Genomic DNA, 21,291 nt, shown 5'->3' on the forward strand with positions numbered 1-21,291 from the left:
CTCTACTGGACTCTTCTCCCACCCCATCCTTCCCCACAGCCTTTAGCTGCAATGACAGGCAGGAGCTCGTTCCTCGTGTCTTGTTTCAGACACATTCTGTGAGCAAAACCACCTTTTGTCTTCCCCTAGTTGTCATCTGCCCTGGCTGGACCGTGGTCACTGGGCCCACCTTGCTGTCTGAAGGCCAAGGTGTGACCTCTCCACGTGTCCCCAAATCTCCCTGGGGATGCCCAAGCACTTTTATTAACGAGCAGCTAAAAGTTAAACACCAGCAACAAAACAGCAACAACAACAAAGGTCTTTATTTCAATGACCTGAAAGAAAATGTCATTCCAAGAGCAAAGACAGTAATAAAAACCACAAACGTGCTCCAAGCAAACTGGAGCAATTTGCACGGATCCCTTCCCAAAGCAGCCAGGCAGAGGTGGCTCTGGGCCCTGGCTCCTCCCCAGTGTGACAGGGGATCTCCTGCATCCCCCCCTGCCAACCCCTTGCTGGAGAGACCCACAGGGACCTCTCAGCCCTGGGGAAACAGCAGCTCAGGGGCAGGGGAGTGGCGTGGGGTGGGGATGTCACAGGGTGAGCCCACATTGACCCTGGGGAAAAGAAAGGCACTTCCTGAATGTCAGTGTCACCCTGCCACCTGCCCTGGGACTGCAAAGCATCCCTCCATCACCTGCCCCAGCCCCTGCCAATCTGACATCCCAGGGATGTGGCTCCTTGGGAGTCATGGTGCTCCTGGGCCAGCGCAGTGGCTCAAAGGTGGAGGAGCAGACCCAGCTCTGAGCTGTCCTCAGCTGCCCTGTGCTCACAGAGGTTCCTGGGGAGCCAGCCCTGAACTCCTGACTGCTGCTCCAGGGAGGCACTTGGATGGACAGGAGGGACAGGGACTTCTCACTCCTGGAGACAGGACAGGGAAAGGTGGTGGCCCTGAGCAGGGACCTCTCTGGAGCCAGTGTCCCACCCAGGCTCAGCCCAGGAACACCTGCAGTAATGATCAGTGCCCTGATTTTCTCTCCCACACACGTCCAACAGCCCTCTGAGGGGGTGTGGTGCCTTTGAGAAATGCAGGGATAAAATTCCAGTAGCAGTGTTAATCCAACAACCAAGTGGATGTCACTCATACAACTGAACCCAAAGCCACTGCAATTGTGGATGAAAGACAAAAATCCCAAATCTTCAGGATTTCCATGGAGGCCTGGTCTGTCCAGAGAGTCTTTGCCCTGTGTCTAGAGACAAGCAGCAGCCAAGCACTCACTCCTCTGACATGTGGTTCCTGGCCTGGGTCACTGATCCTGCCCCCTCCCTGCCTCTCCAGAGATTTGGATCCCTTTGACTTCACTGTGTTCTTTTGGGGGATCCTGAACTATTCTGGGTCCCAAGTGCAAGGTCCAGCCTCAGCTGAGATCCTGATTTTCTCCTGAGGAAGCAGAAAGTTCACAACAAACACAGAACAGGGGGAAATTGCATTAGTCAAGGAACAGAAAGTCTCACAACAAAACTTCCAGACTTAACTCCCTTGTGCTATCATCTCCTCCCAGCCCCCAAGTCCAACCCTGTAACCTGAACCCAGCCAGGGTCGGGAACAGCAGCCTTCGGGTAGGGGGAAAGCACCAAAGCTGACAAAATTCCCCCTCCCACGGCAATTCCAGCACTGGAGCCAGCAGGGCAGGGAGTGGCTGGCAGCGTTCCCAGGAAGGGTCTGGCCAGCAAACAGCACAGCACCGAGCACAGCAGTGGGAAGGGGGTGTCTGGACCTGAGAGCATTCAAAGAGAACCATCTCCTCATCATGTGGCCATGGAGCTGGTTGGGAGCAAGACCATGAGTTTGAGATTGTTTAATTTAACCTTTCTTCTTGTTCAAACACAAAGCTGTAAGCAGTAGCAGAGCCGTCAGCGTCCTCCAAAGGAAGCCTTTGGAACTTCTCTGCTTCCCCAGTGCCACCCCTCCCCAGCCTCTAAATTTCCTGTGTGAATGAGGATCATCTACCAAAACCCCTAAGCTGTCCTTCAAAGTGGAAGAACCCAAACTGAGGCAATGCCTGCACTCAGTCCTCCCCCTAAGGAGAATCCTCCTCAGCGCAGAAGCCACTCAGCAATTGATTTTGGCTTTGGAGACACAGCCCAGCTCTGCAGCCCAGCATCCCCTTGGGTGGCATGGCACAGCAGCAGTGGCACCAAGCAGCTCCAGAGGTGGCACGGACGGCACAGTGTCGCTGCCAGCTGGGCACAGCACCCAGCTCATGGCTGAGGTCACTTTTTGGGGGATGGAGGGGAGGGGCTGAAACCACACTCAAACCCTGGAGAACAGACAGAGGAAGCCAAGGGCGGAGGTGAGTCCGAGGCGGGGCAGGGCCGCTCAGAGGCGGCGGCGGGGGCTGCGCTCGGGCAGGAGGTGGCGCGGCGGGGGCTGCTGCAGCAGCGCCGTCAGGACGCGCTGCAGCTGCGACAGGCGGGCCCGCAGCGACGTGCAGGAGAACAGGCTCAGCTGGTAGGACGGGTCCAGGGGCAGGATGGAGATGAGCCACCAGCACCACGTCGGGCCGTCTGCCGAAGCCTGGAGAGGAGAGAGGGAGAGACCCCCACGTCAGGAGCTGCGAGGTGGATACAGGGGTGGCCTCCAGGTAGCATCGCTGGTGGCAAAGAGTTGCTCTTGTCAGGATAGCAGCACCAGCTTTGGCCAGGTACTCATCTGAACAGCCCTTCTGTTGTCCAAGCTCAAAACTGCTGGACAAACAAATTCAATTTCCAGACAAGCATTCCCCAGGGAGCCCCCTGGCTCATCTGCATCTGCATCTCATCTGTAACTGGTAGAAAGTCTATCCTAAAGAGACAATGAAATATCTTGTGCATTTCCTTGTTTAAGCCAGTGCTTTTTGCAAACACAGGCCAAATCCTGCATGGCCAATGTTTTTGGGACATTGGCCATCACTTGAAGAGGTGAGGTGCAAGCCAGGCAGGCACAGCTGTTGGGCACTGCTTTTGTAAAGTGGCTTTTCTACAACCTGAGCCAAACTAAGACAGAAAAGCTCGATTCAGCTGAAGGAGGGTGAGCTGTTTTGTAATTCTTGAGCACATCATTAAAATGACTGCTGGCCAGGACAGCCTTAGTCTGGGACAAGCCAGCAAGAGTATATTTGTAACGATCCAGAGAGGAGACACTTTCTTAAAGGAGTGAAAATTAAATTTTGGGATTTTTTTTCCCCTTCAGAATCTGAATTTGTCAGAGCAGTATAATAAGCAAATTGGATCCTGTCCTTTTAGCTCCTTACCTCTGGCCAGCTATGGCTGTCTCCAAGGACCACAGTGAGAAAGGAGACTGCAGACTCAACAAGCTGCAGGGTTTGCCTCTTTGCCAATTTGTTTGGTTTCTTTTTCCCAAGAATTTTTCAAACATGCACAGTTCAGTTTCTCAGATCTCATTTAGGAGAAGACTCTGGGAAAAATTTTAGAACTCAGTGCTGATTTTAGTGCTCAGTTTCCAAGAACAGTTTAAAACCATAAAGAAACATCAAGCAGTTTTACAAAACAAACCCCTACCAACTGTCTGGATAAGAAATGCTGTAACAGGGGTGAAAAACTGGATTTTTTTTGTTCATCCAGGGGGGAAGCTGAGTAGGAAGCAGGGTGGTTGGTGCAGGAACAGCACTGCTCTGTTGATACTCTGTTTGGTGCATCCCATCCCTCTGGGCATTACCTGGATGTCCTCCTCCTTCTCTGGCAGTGGTCCATGCTGCATCAGAATGTGCCTGGAGGTGAGGTCCCCGTGCTCACAGAACCGCTGGGCCAGGCGATAGGTGCTCTCGTGCAGGCACTGCAGCTCCTGCAGCTCCTCCCCGGACACCTGAATGGAGCCAAGAGGGACACAGGTGTCCGTGGGGAGGATCTGTCCCACTGCAGCCCGGGGTTTTGGCCAGCCCTGCCCTCACCTTCCTGTCCTCCAGGAACTCGATGTCAGCGGTGTGGTAGCCGTCCCTGTGGCCGCGGCTCAGCACGCGGAACCGCTGCCGGCCGATGGTGTCCACCAAGGACCTGCCATCAGCCAGCAGCTCCACCTGACGGATCTCCAGCATGCAGCCGTAGTCAGCAAAGCTGCAGGGACACAGGGACAGAAAACAGGGGCTGAGCTGGGGTAATGGGTGGCAAGAGAGCTGCTTCTCCTAAAGGTACCGTCTCCAAAAGGCCCAGGAACAAGATGTCAGGGCAGGGGCAAATTCAGAGATTCAATCAAGTCTCCTCCTGGTGCTCACTAAGAGGAGCTGGAGGTCACAGCCAGAGAACCATGGAGCTCAGAGACATCCTGAGTCAGAAGCTGTTCCAAGAGTTGAATTGTATTTGACAGCTACCACTGGCTCTGTCCAGCTCCAGTGCTGGCCTCATTCCTTAATCCCATTTCACACTGCACTGTGGGGAAGACACCACCTCCCTGCTGGTTTTATCTGACAGGAAACCTTTCAGAACTGTATTTTAGACATTTGGGGCTGGAGCAGAGAGAGGCAAACCAGCTGGGGCAGGGGGAAGCTTGCCCAGGAGCTCACCTTTTCCCATTCTCATAGATGCACATGCCAAACCTCCTGGTGCCGCTCTCCTGGCACCGCCGGATCATCAGGCGGTACCGAGGCTCAAAGACGTGCAGAGGGCAGGGGATGCCAGGGAAGGACATCGTGCACACAAAGATGGGGATGTTCTTGGTCAGGCTGAGGGACAGAAGGAGAAACCACTGTGATGCCTCCCCAAGCAAATCCCATCCCTGCATCAGCTGCTCTGCCAAACCAGGTGTGTCCCTAAGCAAAAGAAGTGATGCTCCAGCACAGAGCAACACTGAAGTTCCACTTGGCTCACCAAGAGGCCAAGGACAGATTCTGCCCACAAAACAGCTCCTTGCAAAGATGGTCCTTCACCCCCAGGTGCCTCATGGGGCACATCCACACCCACATAGCACAGCTGCAATGTGGTCCTGGAGGTGGGACAGACATCACTTGAGCAGAACCAAGCCACAGCAGTGGTATGGGGTGTGGACATTCCTCTCAGAGCCCCTTCCAGTCCCCATGTGCACCCCCCCCCCCCCCACACACACACACAGAGCAGTCCCTGCTTACTTGGAGAGCTCTGCCATCTCTGCCCGGTGCAGCTCCCGGCGCTCAGCCAGCTGTGTGGGGAAGGTGGCCAGCATGATGTCCTGCAGCAGCACTGTGGGGCTGTACCTCCCAGCCTTCAGGTACTGAAAGGAATTAGACCCAAAAATAGGTTGGAGAAGAGCAGGGAGGAAGCCCTGAGGCCCTGCCGGACTCTAAATCATGCTCACTTTTATTGGAACTGAAGGTAATTTTAGACCAGAGAAAGTCAAGGATAAAACCTTTTGGGGGATGTTGAGCCATTGAGCAGGATGGGATGTCAGCTCCACCGAGACCTCCAGACACAGCTCAGAGCCAGGGCCCATCCAGCACAGCGTCCTGTCTCTGACAGTGATGCAGTCCTTGTATGACAACCTAATTTCCCTGATGGTCTCATCCAAATCCCTTTTCATTAAAGATTAAATCAAATCTCCAGGCTAGCAGGTTTTTCATCCATTTCCATTTTTTAAAGTCATTAGCATTTGCTTCTCTCTCTCTCTCCTGTTTACAATCACTAGATCACTGTGGCATCTTGTGGAAATGAATCTCTTGGTCTTAATTATCAACTGTCTGGTCATTCCCATGTGAGTGGAGCTGACACAGCCGTGCCAGGGAGCCGCCAATGTAAGAGCACTGCACCTCCCCAGCCCAGCCCTGGGCAGGCAGCCAGCAGCTGGAGCTGGTTCCCAGCTCTCCCCTGGGCTCCATCCCGTGGCATTCGTGCCCTCACCTCTCTCAGGCTCTGTTTGCAGAGGGGGCAGTTGGGCCGGTGGTCCAGGCAGCGTTCCAGGCACTCCTTGCAGAAGGTGTGACCACAGGGCGTCGTCACTGGCTCGAAGAACATCCTGCAAATGGTGATCAGAGTCAATGGAATGCAGGGAGCAACAAAGGGAAAGGAGCACAGATAAGTCTGGCAGAGTGAGACTTTAATTAGCCCTTTAATTAGAAAGTCTGGGCTTAGACTGCTGGGCTTGCACAATGATGTAAGATGAGAACTGTTCCAGTCCTGAGCTCTGCTCCCCCTCTCTGCAGGGTCTCCATGGAGTCCCAGCAAACCCCATCAGTACATACATGGCACTCCTTAGTCCTGCCAGGTCTGTGGTTCCCCAGACACCCACAGTGGTGTGTAATCCAAAGGGCAGTGACCTCCTTCTCCCCTTCTCCAGGAGCAGAGCCAGCAGCAAGCACTCAAGTTGCTCACAGGTAGCTCCACGGTCAGAAATTAAATTAATGTCTCGAGAAAGCCCTGACTCCTCCTAAAAACTGTTTTAGTCTTTCAGAAGACACCCAAATTCACATAATTCAGATCAGATGCAGCCTCAATTTCTCTCCCCCACGCACAGACCTGGAAAAAGCTGCCAGAAGGACCTTGACCAACTTGCACATCTGGCAGTGCAACACCCACCCAGCTCTCTGCCAGCAGCCACTTGCACAACTGCTCTGTGTCCTGGGACACACCAGGAATAACAGCCTGGTTTCAGCATGCCCTGTGGCAGTGCAACACCAGCTCAGAGCCAGCAGACAAACACAGGCTCTGTCCCATTCCCTTTTCCACCTGCACCAGGCAAAGAGCTCTGAAATGCTCCCCTCTAGGTCTGCAACATCCCCATCATGGAGGGAATTTCCCTGTGCAACACCTTCCTGTCCCAGCCTGCAGGTACAAAGGGCACCACTGCTTTTGGTCTTTGACCCCACACAACATCCCCAGCTCCACATCTCTGTCCCAAGGGATCCAGCCCCAGTGATGCTGCAGCCTGAGACAGGGTGATCTGAGCTCCTGCAGCCTAGCAGGATGTGCCATGGCCCTGCCTTCCCCTCTTATCTGTACCCAAACCTACATCTCAGCAGTTCTCAGGACTGAGCTTGCTATTAAGATGTGACGAAAGATGTACACCAGTAAACCAGCAAAAAAAACCCCAGCAAGTGCCAATTCTTCATTCTAGAAGCTCTCCTGCAGGAGAACTCACCGTATGCAGAGGGAGCACTCCAAGTCAGACATGCTCAGTGACTCCCCAAGGCATGGCTGGGTACACTTTGCTGCTGCTGTCTCCTCCTTGTTATCTAGTGGTAAAAGAGAAGACAATCCCCCATTTCAATATAGGAAATTAATCTTTGCATTCTGACCTCATTCTGAGGCATAACTGCCCCACAAAGTGCTTTGAAAGTGTCAAAGAAGAACAAGACCACTAAGAAATTCAACATAAACCCCTCTATTAACTCATCTGTGTCCATCCATAGCTGGTGTGTCAGTGGGTCTCATGATCCCATGGTAGGGGAAGGTGGTATCCCCTCCTTTTGCAGGCAGGGAAACTGAGGCACTGGGCAGTAAAGCAGCCCAAAAAGCTCCATGATGGAAGTCTCTGGAAACCTGCCATGAGCCATCACTGCTTTATGCAAACCCAGGGATGTGGCAGTCCCTTGGCTAAACACTGATGGCAAGTGAATGCTGATGGAGGTGCTGCTTGCCCAGCTCACGGCATGTCCTGTTCCCCACACGGAAATTCAATCTAAACCAAAACCCATCTAAACACATGGGAACCACAGAAAGCCTCTCCTCTCCACACAGGGAACAAGTGATGCCTGGCTTTAGCAAGAACGTGTCACCAAGCTGGAGGCAAAGGTTTGGTGTAAGTTCACCTGCTGACACAGGCAGATCAGGTGGATCCTCCCCACGTGCATGAGAAGCAGTGAATGTCCCAGCCAGAGCTGCCCCATCATGTGCCCCTGGGATATTTGTTTGTTGAGCTGGACACAGGGCAAATACCACATTCTCAGTGCCAAAATGGATTTCAAACAAGTAATTTGCATGACACAACACTGTGGTACCTGTGCTGACACTCACCCAACAGGCACTGGCCCTGAGTCCCTGCTGATGTCTCCAGTTCTGGCTGTTGTCCCAGCTGGGGAAGGGTGGTTCTGTCCTGGCTGTGCTCACACCCAGCACCCCCTTGGCCATCTGCCAGCTCTCCCTTCTCATCCTAGGCACAGCAAGATGAAATTGAGCCCAAACCCTCTTCTCCCTCTGAATGCACAGCCCCATCTGTCCCACCAAGCCCTGGGAGGTTTTCTGGTGTGTCACTGAACATTAACAGCATCCATCTGCAGGACAGCAGGAGAGTGAACTTCAAACATTGCTGCCCACCACATGGTTAAAACATGGTTCACTCTGTCCAGACTACCAACTGCTATTTGGGTGTATCTGAGCCCATCTTCTGAATTCCCTCCTCCCTCCAAGGCTGCTAAATTTGTTTATAGAAGGCAAAGAGGAAAGTAAAAGCTTCCTTAACAGCTGCTAATGGTCTGAACTATTCTCAAGTATGTCTTTTAGATGAAAAAAAATTGAAACTCACTTTTTGTTTTCCTTTTTTTATCCCCTGTATATAGTGAGATGAATAGAGAGACAAAGTCTCCTCTGTTTCCTGACTTCCCACAGCATCAGCCCTGATGACACCTGCTCTCCCACCCTCCACCAGCTGCAGATTCTTATCCCAGCACACAAGCAGGTAAGCATGGCTACATGTCCTGCACAACCTCCCCTTATCACGCCTCCTTTCCCATTACTGGGCAACTGGGATATCCCAGAGGGACATGAAGTCTCCCTGCAGACTCAGATATTGCAGGCTCTTACCTGAGCTTGTGTGGAGGATGGGAGCATTGGGCTCCCTCCATCGACCTGGGAACCAGCTGAGCTCAGGTGAGCATCACCCAGGTGTGCAGCCGTGCATGGCTGAGGAGCATCAGCTTCCATGATGATCTGCAAGGACAAAGCAAGGGATGGGGGATGCTAGGAAGAAAAAGCAAGGAGGTGGGAGGGCTTCAGGCTCCCTGTTTTCCCCAAAGCACCCTTCTGCTCACTGCAGGAGGTGTCTGTGCTGGCTGGGCATTCTCTGGAGTCCTTCAGAGGACAAGGACATCTCCCTGTGTGATGTGAGAGCAGAGGGACATGGCAGAGCCCACGCACCTTCTCCATCTCTCTCCGAGCCAGCTGGAAATGGGGACTGAGTGTCAGGCAGTGTTCCCACGCCAGCAGGGCTTCAGCTCTCTGCCCCATCTCCAGGAGCACCTTCCCTTTCCTGAAGAAGGCCTGCAGAGCAGAAAATACATGTGATGACTAGGAGACAGCGACCAGCAGAGCATGTGCCCCTTCAGCTCCCATGCCAGCCCCAGGGGAATGTCCCTTTGCCTCCTGCCTGCTCCCACCCCAAAGCACCTGGACACATCACTGCTCCCCGATCAGATCTGCCTAAAAACCCCAGGATTCTCCAAAGTGCAGCAGCTGCAAAAGCCAAGCCTAGGGAGAGTTGGAGAAGAAGTGAAGGATGGACACAGTGCCAGACCTCTGCTGTGAGAGCAGCACAGCACCTGCCACCTTGATTAGCAACCCAGTGGCTCTGCCAAGTGCATTTCTGAGCAGGATGAGCCCAATGGAGAATGCAGGAAAGGGGAAGCTGCTCCTGTGCAGCCCATGTGGACTTCACTCACCTCGTGCTGCCCAGGCTCAGCCCTGCACACAGCATCCAGGTCCTCCAGTGCCTGTGGGTACTGCCCCAGTGCCACCAGGGCCTCTGCCCGGCACAGCCGCAGCGAGCTGCACTCCAGGGCTGCAAAGAGAACGTGGGACATGAGCCCTGGTGGGGCTGGATCAGCCTGGGGACAGGCCACCACAGTGGGACAGTCCCTGTGCCACTGCCTCACATAGAGCACAGCCTGCAGTGCTCTTCATCAGGAGACACTGGCTTTGTAAGCCTCTGCAAGGAAGTTATTCCTCCTAAATACCCAGTTTTAAATTGTTTGAGGCTCTTCCCTTTGTTTTTATCCCCCATCTTCCCTAAAACACCCTCAGCCAAGAGGCCCCACCACTGCCTCAGGGCTCAGCCATGCTGGGATCTGGGCTTTCATCCATCTTTTTGGGATGTAGCAAAAAAAGCTCTACCATACACGTACAGGGCTGTGGCCAGGGCAGGCTCTGTGATGTGACTCACCCAGCAGAGTCACAATAACATGTTACCAAACAGGACTGCAGTGCTGGATACCTGAATTCCCAGACCAACCTGGCTGTCACTGCTCTCCTGGGGCAGAGGAGAAGCCAAAGGGGTGTAAGAATCTGCCTGCACCACATGACCCAGGGTTCCCACAGATGAGAAAAGGCTGAGATTCCCCCAAAAAAGAGGAAAAGAACTGAGAATCCAGTTCCTTGTCAGCAAGATGTCACTGCTGGGACATTAGGGTGCTGGGGGCGGGGGCACAGGTCCCACAGACATTGCTAGTCATGACACCAAGCATTACAAGCTCCTGCCTTTTCCTAAAAAACTGGCAATGAGATCCTCTTTTTTCCTGCCTTGGAAAACCACATAATGACCTTCCTTCCTATCAGCACAGCCAGTGGCAGAATTGGGTTGGGAGATGCTGGGGAGAGTGAGGAAGCAGCACCCCAAGAGCCCACACTCATGGAGTATCCAGGTGTGGCAATGTTTGTGGGTTTTGAAATGCAGAGATGCCCAGACCCACCCCGTTATATCACAGCTCAGGGAGGTGACCTACATCCAGAGCAGTGCTGGTATTCCAGCTCAGATAACAGGTCTGTGCATCCAGCCCTGCATCCCCCCAGCGCTGAGCATCAGCTCAAAGCTGCTGAGGGTTGGGGCTGGGGACTTGTTGCTTCTTGGTGCATCTGGGGAGGCCTCCAGTGTCACACAGGGCACTGGCTCCCAGTTCCCTGTGGGATGATGGCAGGTCTAGCACAGGTAACTCATGGTGACCCTGCAGGATGCTGGCACTGAGGCCAGCCTAGTACCATAAATTAGGCACCATTTGCAGGCACTGCTGTTGCATTGGCAAATGTGGTATGGGTAACATCACCTTGCTGAAGGGCCAGGAGCTCTCCCAGGGGCAAGCTGGGTCCCTGGGCCTTGCTGGCAGCTGATCAGCAGTCCCCAGGAAGCATCACTGTTGGTGATGTCTGTCCTGCACTTCCAAAGCCAGCAGCATTTCCTCCTGGCCCGGTTCAAACACGGTGCTGACACAGTTCTGCCAGCAAACTGCAGGTCAGGACTAGCAGCTCCATGAGAGCCGGGTGCAGGAAGCATCTGCCCTTTCCCTGTCACCCTGCCCAGGCATCCACCACTTCTTATCACAGAGGAGCAAACTCTGCCATGGCTATTGCCTCCTCATGCCCAGCATGGAGTACAGAGAGACTTTGCTCCCTGCCTGGTGTCACCCTAAGCCAGAGAGCAGCAGAGGCAGGCACAGCCACTCCTGCACCAAGAGCTGCACTGGCCATGCCGAGCTGTGCAGCACAGCATGGTCCCTGGGAGCTTCTTTTCCTTTATAATACTAGCCAAGACCTCAGGGATCGAGTGAGGAAACACAGGAATTTGCTGCTCAGTACCCCATCCCACAAGAACCCATCCCAGCCCCTCACAAGGTAGGGATGAGCAAATAGGTACAAAGTCTAGAGGTTTATTTTCCATGTGGGCAAACCCATTCAAACATTTGCACAGCCCCAGCAATAAAGAAACTGATTTGGCAAACAAAAAAAAAAAAAAAAAAAAACCAACAAACACCCCAGATGTGTAAAACAGGGCAATGAATTCTGCATTTCTCTGCTGCTGCAGTTATTTTTGATCTATGATATCATTACACACCGGGGCCATCAGCCAGCTGGCAGCCTCAGAGACTCACCAGCCTCCACGCTCCAGGCATGTCAGAGGGCCTCCTGTGCTACACATTACACTGCATTTTTCTGATGTTCACTCAGAAAGAATGAAGATAAAAAGTTGACAGTTTATTTCCACCCAAGCACAGCGAGCAGCTCTACAGGCTGGGCTGAGCAGGGCACTGCAAACTCACCTATCACACCACACTGAACCACAAATAAAACATCCCCATGGGTCAAACATTTATCAGTGCTTCTGTTCCAAAGTGAAAGGCAGCCCGTAAAAAAAAGCGTGCAGCTGAAAGCTGGCTGCAGGAGCTGGAAAACACATCCTGAAAGCACCACCCACGTGGCTGAGCCTGGCAGCCCCAGCAAGCAAAGGTTCACTGGAGCTGAGGCTGTGACTGCAATTTCCTTGTTGCCCTCAGCCAGACTTTCCTGTCTTTCGGGGAACAGAACGTGCAGGGAAGAGTGAGGGCAGAGTTTGCAATGTTTCCTCTTTATGCTAGCAAAGGATTTTTAAAGCAAAGGGTAATTGTACACCCCAACCAGGCAAAAGCCTGGCAAATGAGTACCGGAGGAGTGTGCATGTGCCTTTCCTGAGAAGGAGGGTGTGCAAAGAGACGGATGCCTCTGGAGGTTGCATAAAAGGACCAGTTTTCTGCTGCCAACACCAGGATCGACCGGTCCGCTCAGCCCTTCGTTTCCAGGCTTACCCTGGACCTCTGGCACTTGTCTCGCAGCAGGCGATGAATAAGAGCCTTCGCTGCGGGAGGAGAGCTCCGTGCTGTCATAGAAACGCCGCGGAGAAAAGAAATTCTGCCTCCGTCGCCCCAACCCCCTGCTCCAGACGCATTGTATAACCCCTTTTATTTACTTTCCAAGAAATCCACTTACAGCCACACATTAAAGCAGCTCAAACCCCACCTCCCCCCCCGGGCCCGATCCCGGCTCTGCAGGCAAATGTCTGGCCAGGGCCGGCTGCAGAAGGGGCCGGGCCGGGCGCTGACCTGCACGATGGGGCTGGCACAGGAGCTCTGCCAAGGCTGTGTCCTCGCCAGGCTCTGGGGGAGAGGACGTGTCCATCCCCGACTGGACGAGTCCCAACCGCTTTACATAATGGTCACCCCCTGGGCAGAGCTCTCTCTCTGACCCTGAAATACTGCCGGGCTGCAAGATGTGACTATCGGCTGCTCGTCCCTCCCCAGGAGCACGTGGCCGATGGGACACCGGCGGCGCGGCCAGGGCAGGGGACGAGCCGCGTGGTTTGTCGAGCGGCCCACGGCCCCCAGCACCTCGGGACATCCACGGATATGGAAGAAATGCCCAGCATCCCCCCTTCCCATCCCCATCCCCACCAGCTCTGCCTTACAACACTTCCAGCTTCCCACGTCTTCCCGCTCTGGACCGTGCAGGCTTGGAGCGCACTGAGCCGCAGGGACACGGTGACCTACATTGTCACCCACACTGGTACTCGCCTGCTGCAACAGCCCAGCCCGCGCATCCCAGTCTCTCGGGCTGGTCCCTGGCACCCCGCAGCCCACCATCCGCACTCCCAGCCCCCGAGCCCGGTGGTCCTTACCCAGCTCGACCCCTCTCTGCGCCATCCTCAGCGCCTCCCGCGCGTCCCCGCGGGCGAGGCGGTCGCGGACGCGCTCCTCCAGCCCTGCCAGCCGCAGCTCCCGCGGCACGCATCGCTCCAGGATCCCGCACAGCACCACGCTGCACCTCGCTGCCCCGATGCCCAGCAGCTCCAGCCGTTCCTGGCACAGCGGGCAGCGGGACGGCCCGGCCCCGCCGAGGCACGGCTTGCAGAAGGAGTGACCGCAGGACGCGGTCACCGGCTCCCAGAGGAGCAGGCGGCAGCAGGGGCAGCGCAGCAGGTCCAGCCCGAGGGGCTGCCCGGAGGGGCTCTCCCCGGGCGGAGGGGAGCTCGGGCCGCTCATGGCGGCGCTCGGGGGAGCTGTCCTCCCTAAAGCCGGCGGTGCCCGCACGCCCCGGCCGCCGCCGCGCCCCCGCGCATCGCCCCGCTCCGCCCCGCGCCGCTCCCGGCCCGGCGGAGGCTGCGGCTGCCGGCCCGGCCCGCCGGAGGGACCCGGGGCAGGCGCCGGTGGCGGGGCTGCCCGGCCACCATTGGCCACCGCCGGCCGCGCCGCCCCGCCCCGGCCGCGTTTCGTAACGCAGCCCGCGGTACCGGGGGCGCCGCGGCCGGCGAGGGGCGCGGGGAGCGGGAGACGGGCCCGGCTGGGTTGGTGTGCCGGCCCCCAGAGCCGGGTTGCAGGGGTGCCAGGGGGCTCCGCTGCCCGTCCCCGGCAGGCGGGGATGCTGGGGGGCCCCGGAGCGGCCGGGTACGAGCCGGACACCGGCTCTGGAGCCGTGAGCCGGGCGAGGAGAGCTCTGCACCAGATGGGCACGGGGGCGCAGGGTATCTGGGGTACCCCGAAGCAGGACCAGGATTCAGAGTGCTGGCGGTGTTTCGGGGAGCCCCAGAGTGCGGCCAGGGCAATTTGGAGCCACTCACGGTGCGGGCTCCTTGGAGTGTCCGGGAGGCTGTGGAGCAGGGCTGGGGCACAAGTCCTGGGGACACAGGGTGCTCCGTGGTGGGGACAGGAGGGTGGGAGGCTCCAGACCGGCTGGCACAGGATACCTGGGGTCCCTCAGCTGTCTGAGGCTCTCCAGAGTGGGAGTGGGGTGCCAGCTGTTGTGGTGCTCCAGAGCAGGGCAGGCTGGCGCCCGATGCCTGTTTGCATTACCCTCCACGGAAACCCATCATGTTTGGGGGCAAAGGGGAACTTCTCCAACGTACACGGGAAAACACATCTCTCTCAGATGCTCTGCTTACCCAGAACTGAATTAATTCAGACCCTGTATGTGGACAATCCCCTTCCCACTCACAGACCCCCAGGATTTACCCGGTGTCACAAGGGAGATGCATCCCCTCACCACAAGAGCAAAAAGCCAGCAGCTCTTGCACTGCAGGTGCTGAGGAAAACAGCTGAAATCTATCATTTCTGGAGCTTAGTAGATCAGGATGATGCACATTCCCCAAGGGCTCATTTGTGTGTCCCCAAAAACAACCCAACCCCACGCACACACTGTCAGGGCTACTCGGGGAGGGAGATCACCAGTGGGACGTCAGTGCTGGTGAAACCTGTGCCCCACTGAGGGAGTGGCTGGTGGAGGTTTGGGCTGTGGAGCAGGTTTTGTTTCCAAATCTCTTGCAATTACATTAAACGGCTCATAAGTGGTTTTAAAAGCTCAACAACTAAAGCATTTTATGTGGGCTTGATAGGCTTCATTGCTTCCTCCGTTATCTTTTTCAATGATACCTCCAGAGTGGAGAAATCTCAAGTGACATTTGGTAACACTGCCCTGAAAAGCTGAGCCTGGCATTAGGGGCAGTGGGAGCGTTGGAGTCTGTCTGGGACTCTGCCCAGCAGGAGACTTTTTCCATGTCCCCATCTGCAGGGTCAGTCTTTAGCTCCCCCCTTCCACCCCTGTCTCAGAGGACCTTGCACATCCCCTCCCCCAGCAGTTCTCCCATGGGTGTTTCTCAGGTGGACAAAGATCATTCACACCAGACACTCTCCTTTCATGGTTTAGTTCCCACCATGGCTCATTTTTCCACCAAAACTGGGCTACTGACTAATAAAACAAAGACTGACACCACAGAGTCTTCACCAGTTTTACCTGCAGTTTACCCCTCAAGAAGAGCACGTTCCTGGCTCGTGAGCCATGAAATGAGGGTGGTTTTAGCTACTACAGCCAACATTGCAGCAAAGTGCACAATAACCTGTTTGTGTGGCTCAGCCTGGGAGCAGCAGCCCTTTGCCAGGGGCAGCTGCTGTCAGGTGAGGAGCACAGCATCCTTCATCACCCCAGCCAGTTCCTGTGGGAGACACCAGGCTGTTCACATGGGACCTGCCTCATTCTTTCCCTCACCTCCTGATTCACTCCACAACCATGTGTGGGCTCTCCAGCGCCTCACAAGCAGATCAGACGTGCTGCTGCTTTGCATAATGCAGTTTAAAATCAATCAACCACGACACACGAGGCCATGGCAAACCAGGCTTCATTAGCACCAGTGTGCAAGAACATTTTGTTTTCTTCAATCTGTCCAGAGCTGAGCTGGTTCAGAACTCCGAATGCTTTCTCTTGTCACTCCCCTGTTTGTGCTGACTCAGTACATAACTGAAAAAGAAAAAAAAAAAACTTTTAAATGCCTAATGCTAACCATTCTGCTGGCCAGATGAGAACTTCACGTGTTGCATAACGCAGGACAGATCACACTGTGTGTAGGAACTATTTGCAAAGCAAAACAAGATTTTAAACAGGATTTTAAACTTTTTTTTTTTCAGTTTAGAGGTGGAAATATCCCAGGGTCAGTGCAGGGTGAGGAGTTCCAGGTGTTGCTGCAGCTCCTCCTCTGGCTCCCAGCCACACGTCCACTTGTGCTTCACCTCCAGCACAGCCTCATTAATGTGGTCCAGACTGCTGACAGCCCAGCACTGGGATCAGGGATTGCACACCAGCTGTGTTTGCTCATTTTTAGTGCATAAATATTTGTTGCAAGCATTGACACTTGTTTTTGACACATTAGGGTTTAAGGAGTGGCTCTGAGGTGACAGCACCTTCCCAGTGTTGCCTTTTTGTGGTTTTTTTGCCTGTGTGCCCCTGAGAGTGTCTTCAAAGGCACCATAAGCACATGTAAACAGGAACATGCACCCTGAATGTCATGACCCCTTTTCCACACTGCTATCCCTACTCTACCCACCAGTTTCCTCCAGCACCATCAGACCTGAAAGTCCTGTTGCACAGGGGTGAAACAAGTTCTGCCATTTCTAAACCCACACAAGGAGGAAAGCGTCGGAATCCCAGCCAAGGAGGAGGAGTGCTGCTACCAACCAGGGCCACTCTGGGCTCACAGTGGCATGTCCAAGTGCCAGGCAGCCTGCTGGGTGATCAGGCAAAGAGCCTCAGCACCTGTGCAGGCACACTTGTGCCCCAGCAGAGCTGCACCTGGATCCTGGCTGTCTGCAAGCCTCAAGAGTTGGCCTAAGGAATTATTTTTACACCTCAGTACATGCCTGTAACATGCAGGGAGTTATTTGCATCATCCCCCTTCCCCCCCACCCCAGCCCAAAGCCATCAACAAACACATCAGCTTCCTGGAATTTTTTCTTTCTTTCTTTACTTCATAGTATTTCTAGATCCAGGATGTTATTCAACCACCAGGTTTCCCCATTTGCTACATATGGTTCAAAGCCTTTCCTGGGAAGTGGAGCAAAAGGAAGTGGAAGCAGGTGGTGTGGGAGACTCTTTGTCCTGAGCTCATCTTTTATAACCTGCATCTTTGCTCTCAGATCTCTGTGTGCAGTTAGGGGAGCTGCTGCTGGTTTTCCCTGGGCAGAGGCAGGCAGATTGCCACAGTGCCCCATGAGGTTTGGGATTCCTGTTCTGCTCTGTGCTGATCAGGCACTGGGCAGGAAGCAATCATATGAATTACATGGTATTGTTCCCAAGTCCTGAAACTCTGCTGCTTGAGTGCTCAGAGGGGTCCTGACTCCCAGTACAGAGGATCAGATGTAAACAGGGTCAGGGAATTAAGAAAACTTTAGTATTTTTTCCTTCTGACTCATACAGGCTTTGCCTGGGGCAGCATCATTCCTAGAGAAATGAGCTGACTTTCACATGGACTGGTGGGACAGAGAGCTGCAAAGGAGCATTATCTCATTGTTCATGTAACTAGGCTTATGCCTGAACTCCTGGAAACTGGAGAGGCACAGCGGGAGAGCCCAGATTCGTATCTGGCTTATTTTAGACTCTTGAACCAAACATCCTGGCAAAGAGGCTGGCAGAACATTATCAGTCAGCCTTGCAAGTGAGTCCCACATAAAATAGATGGAGATGTCTTTTTCCACAGCATGGGCAGTCATGTACAAACTGCATACCCCAAGGAGAGAATACAAAACCAGGTCAGAGCTGTCCCCATTATCCTGGGGGGAAGCCCTGGGATGGGTGGCAAGACCATGGGCTGTGGTGCAGGGTGCTGTAAGCTTGCCTTGATGCCTTGCAGTTGTTTTATTGGTATTTTTATTGAAGCTGAAGATCCTCCATCTATAGGAGTTCCCAAGGAGGAGCCCAAAGTCAGCAGGGTTTGTTCAGCACCACCTAAGCCATGGATAACATAACAAAGTGACTAAAGGAGGAAAAGCCATAACAAGACAACTCCCTGAGGACACCTCTACATTGCAGCAAGGTCCACCACTTCCAAGAAGATTGGTGTCCTGAAGGAACTGCATCCCAGTGGGCCAGACCTGGAGGTCACATCATCCTCTTCATCTTCTGGCTGGGGAGAGCAGATTTGTAATGAGCCTTTACTGCAGGCTCAGACAGAAGCTGCCCACTTCACAAGCTGCTGTGTGTCCATGTGCCTGACCTGTGGCCCGGGGTGACACTTTGGTGGCCCGTCACTGCAGCTGGGGACTCGCCCTGCCCTGCCCCATTCTCTCACCAGCTCTCGTGGCCTTGGCTCCTTGCCTCAGCAAGAAGTGAGTACGTGCTGCCTCCCTCATTTCTTCCTTTTCCCCTTTTTCCTGTGCAGCTCCCAGCCACCTGGCAGAGATGCCAGCAGGGCTGGCGGGCACCCAGCGCTGCCAGAGGAGGCTGCCAGGGGCAGAGGGTGGGCTCTGCAGCTGGCACAGCCTGCTCTGCAGGGATGCCTCTGGGCTCTCAGGCCAGATCCAGGGGCTGACTTCCTCATCCCTTACCCTGGTCCTTATTCCTTCAGCTCCAGCATCTCCACCACCCCTGTGTGTCCTTGGTGAGGACAAAGAGCTCCTGCAAAGCCAGTGGCTCCATTCCATCCAAAAGCTCTCTCTGACCGTGGGGAGAAGGAAGCACCTGGAAGTCTCGAGCAGAAATGCAGATGGCTCTCAGGGTCTCCCTGCAGTTTCCCTTCCCCTCAGCCAGACAGAATGAAGCCCTAAACACACCCTGGGCTGGATTTCAGGCAGGATGAGCAGGGCCTGTGTCTCTCCCACAGTTATAAATAGCTGCCTGTGGGCCCCCGGCCTGTTTGCAGCAGTGGTGGCCTGGGCAGAGCTTTCTGCTCAAGGAGCAGACAAATATTTCTGGCTGTGCCTTTTTGTTCCACAGGCTGGCTGGCCTCCACCTCTGGTGCACTTTGAACAGCAGGTGAATCATGTTTGGGTAAGCCCGTCACCAGCTCCTCCTTTCATAACGCACAGACGTCACGGCCCTTAAAGAGGTCAGGTTGTTAGTGCTCGGAACATTTGTCACCCAGAAACCTGTCCTGGGGAATCTGCCAGAGCAAACTGAAGGTTTTCCTTTGCAAGAAGCCTGGCACCATTCCACCGTGGGTTTTAGGAAGTTATTGCAGTAAGGCTTGGGGAGTAAGGAGCCTGCTCAAACCTCTCTAGGATTCTGCATTTGGTCTCTCTTGTGAAAGACCAAATGCAGAATCCTAGAGAGGTTTGCAGAGGAGGGAAAGGTCCTGGGAAAGATGTGTATCCTTAGCATCATTTTTATGAAAACTAATCCCATGAATAAATCTCTGCTATAACTTTTAGCTGCTAATTAACGTAGCAAAGAGTCTTAATTTACAGATATTCCGAGTGAAGGGATAAGTTGTAAAAGGATGCATCATAAAGAGGAGCACGTCTGAGTGCTGTGCAGAAGACAGGAGCAGGGACTTCACCTTCCAAAACAGCCTTCACTTGTATGACTCCAGTTCCATTTGAGTTTCGCTTTTCTTTTTATTCAGCTCAAAAATAGAAGAGTGGTTTCATAGGAAACCTCTGCCCAGCACTCTGCAGAGATTAGCAGATCATAAGCAGGGCTGCAGGAATCAGCTTTTCTGGGAAAGTGAGGATTTTTAACTGTTCCCATTTTTTCGTGGAATGAAAAAGCAGCTTGAATTTTCCATGAAGAATGTCATTTGGGAACAGAGGAAAGATTTCGTTTTGATCTCTACGGTAGAGAGCCTTGTTTCCCTAATAGGACACTTTATATAATAAAGCCCCTAGATGCAAGATGAAAAGTCTCATCACAATATAAAGGCCCAACCTTTCTGTTCTGAAATTTTTGGCATTTATAGAAAAATGCCTTTATCTGGGGGCATCTCTGCATGAAATGGTATAGGAAACAATTCTTTCTCCACATCTAAACCCTCTTGGCATCTCTGCTGCCATGAGGCCCCAGACAGCCACATGCTGTGCAGGATCCCTGCAGACACCCCCAGATGCTGTGAGCAGGGGCAGCACAACCCCTCCTGCTCCCCAAGGACCAGCCAAAGTTATTATATAAATTTGTGTAAACAAGACTTGTTTAAGTAACTCCACGGCTGCCAGTTCCTCTTGCTGGTCTTCTTTTCCTACTCCGCCCCTCCAGAGCCTGGTGTGATGGGCATTTGGCCCAGCTCTGTGCTCCATGCTCCTCTCCCAGCCAGCTGAACTCACAGCAGCTCCAAGGAGCCTCTGGTTGAACCCTGCAGATGCTTCAAGCAGAGGAGGTGGTTAAAACCCGTGGGTGAAGTCAGAGCTCAGGCCCAGCAGAGCTTGGGCAGCTGCTGGCTGGCACCTCTGTGGGCAAACACTCGTCTCAGCACACCGAGGTCATGCTGGGGGATGTGTCCCTCAGGAGAGCTACTCAGCTGCTGTGACTGAAGGTCCTCAGCATCCCCAAGAGCCACATGCTCCACCTGCCTTTTGTCTCCTCCACTAAGTGTTTTTAGAGCCATAATCCCCGTGGCTGGCACGAATGTTTGTGCTCTATGCCCATTCATGCCACCTGGCTTCAAGCCAGGGCTGAGATGCAATGAGGAATTAGGGACACCAGGGAACATGAAATGGTTTTCACTTCCACAACTTTTGGGCAATCTTGGCCTTCTATGAAGGGAGGATAAGGGCACCTTGCAGGGCAAAGTGCTGAAGGCAGGATGGAGAAGCTCTGCTCCTGGAGAAGCCAGCTGGATGTTCACACAGCCAGTCCCTGGGTGTGTTTGGCTCTTTGCCCTTGTGCCACAGGGATCTGGCTGCACAAGCTGTATTGGCAGAGAGCTTGGTGCAGTGGCCTGAAGCAGGGACTGTAAAACAAGAGCAGCAGCAGGAAGACTTCACCTGGCTTGGTGCTCACCAGCACTGCAGGGAGTGCCCAGGGCTGGCCCTGAGCACGTGAAGATGCTGAGATTTGGGGCAGTGTGAGGACATGGCTGTGGGGTCAGCTGCAGACAGACATTTGCAGGCTCCCATTTTGGGAGTTGGAGCTTAAGGCACAGAGGACAATTTCAGGACTTTTAGATTAAATACCTGACAGCTGGAAAGCAGAATCCCACTCCCATGAGATGCAGCACCTCTCAGTTCCAACTGAGCATCTACAAGCAGGCTTCACCTCAGTCTGGCACACCATACTTGAAAGGTTTCCAACCTTTATCTTGAAAAGCAAAGGCAAGGCCTCTCCTTTTCATGTTCAAACATTGAATTTATTCCAAGATATTCCCAT

General features: G+C 54.0%; 1 protein-coding gene across 1 annotated transcript; it reads right to left on the reverse strand.

The window, feature by feature from the left end:
• Positions 1-284: 284 nt before the first annotated feature.
• On the reverse strand, positions 285-13,754 carry LOC103817491 (LON peptidase N-terminal domain and RING finger protein 1-like). The gene is made up of 12 exons (XM_018915508.3): positions 13,352-13,754; positions 9,597-9,715; positions 9,076-9,198; positions 8,743-8,868; positions 7,957-8,092; positions 7,082-7,175; positions 5,845-5,959; positions 5,100-5,221; positions 4,539-4,697; positions 3,930-4,092; positions 3,698-3,844; positions 285-2,557 (listed from the first exon to the last, which is right to left on the reverse strand). The coding sequence occupies exons 1-12, from the start codon at positions 13,713-13,715 to the stop codon at positions 2,360-2,362; spliced, it is 1,866 nt and encodes a 621-aa protein (XP_018771053.3). The 5' UTR covers positions 13,716-13,754; the 3' UTR covers positions 285-2,359.
• Between the last annotated feature and the right edge of the window lie 7,537 nt (positions 13,755-21,291).

Source organism: Serinus canaria, chromosome 13 (assembly GCF_022539315.1).
Source record: "Serinus canaria isolate serCan28SL12 chromosome 13, serCan2020, whole genome shotgun sequence".
Taxonomy (NCBI): Eukaryota; Metazoa; Chordata; class Aves; order Passeriformes; family Fringillidae; genus Serinus; species Serinus canaria.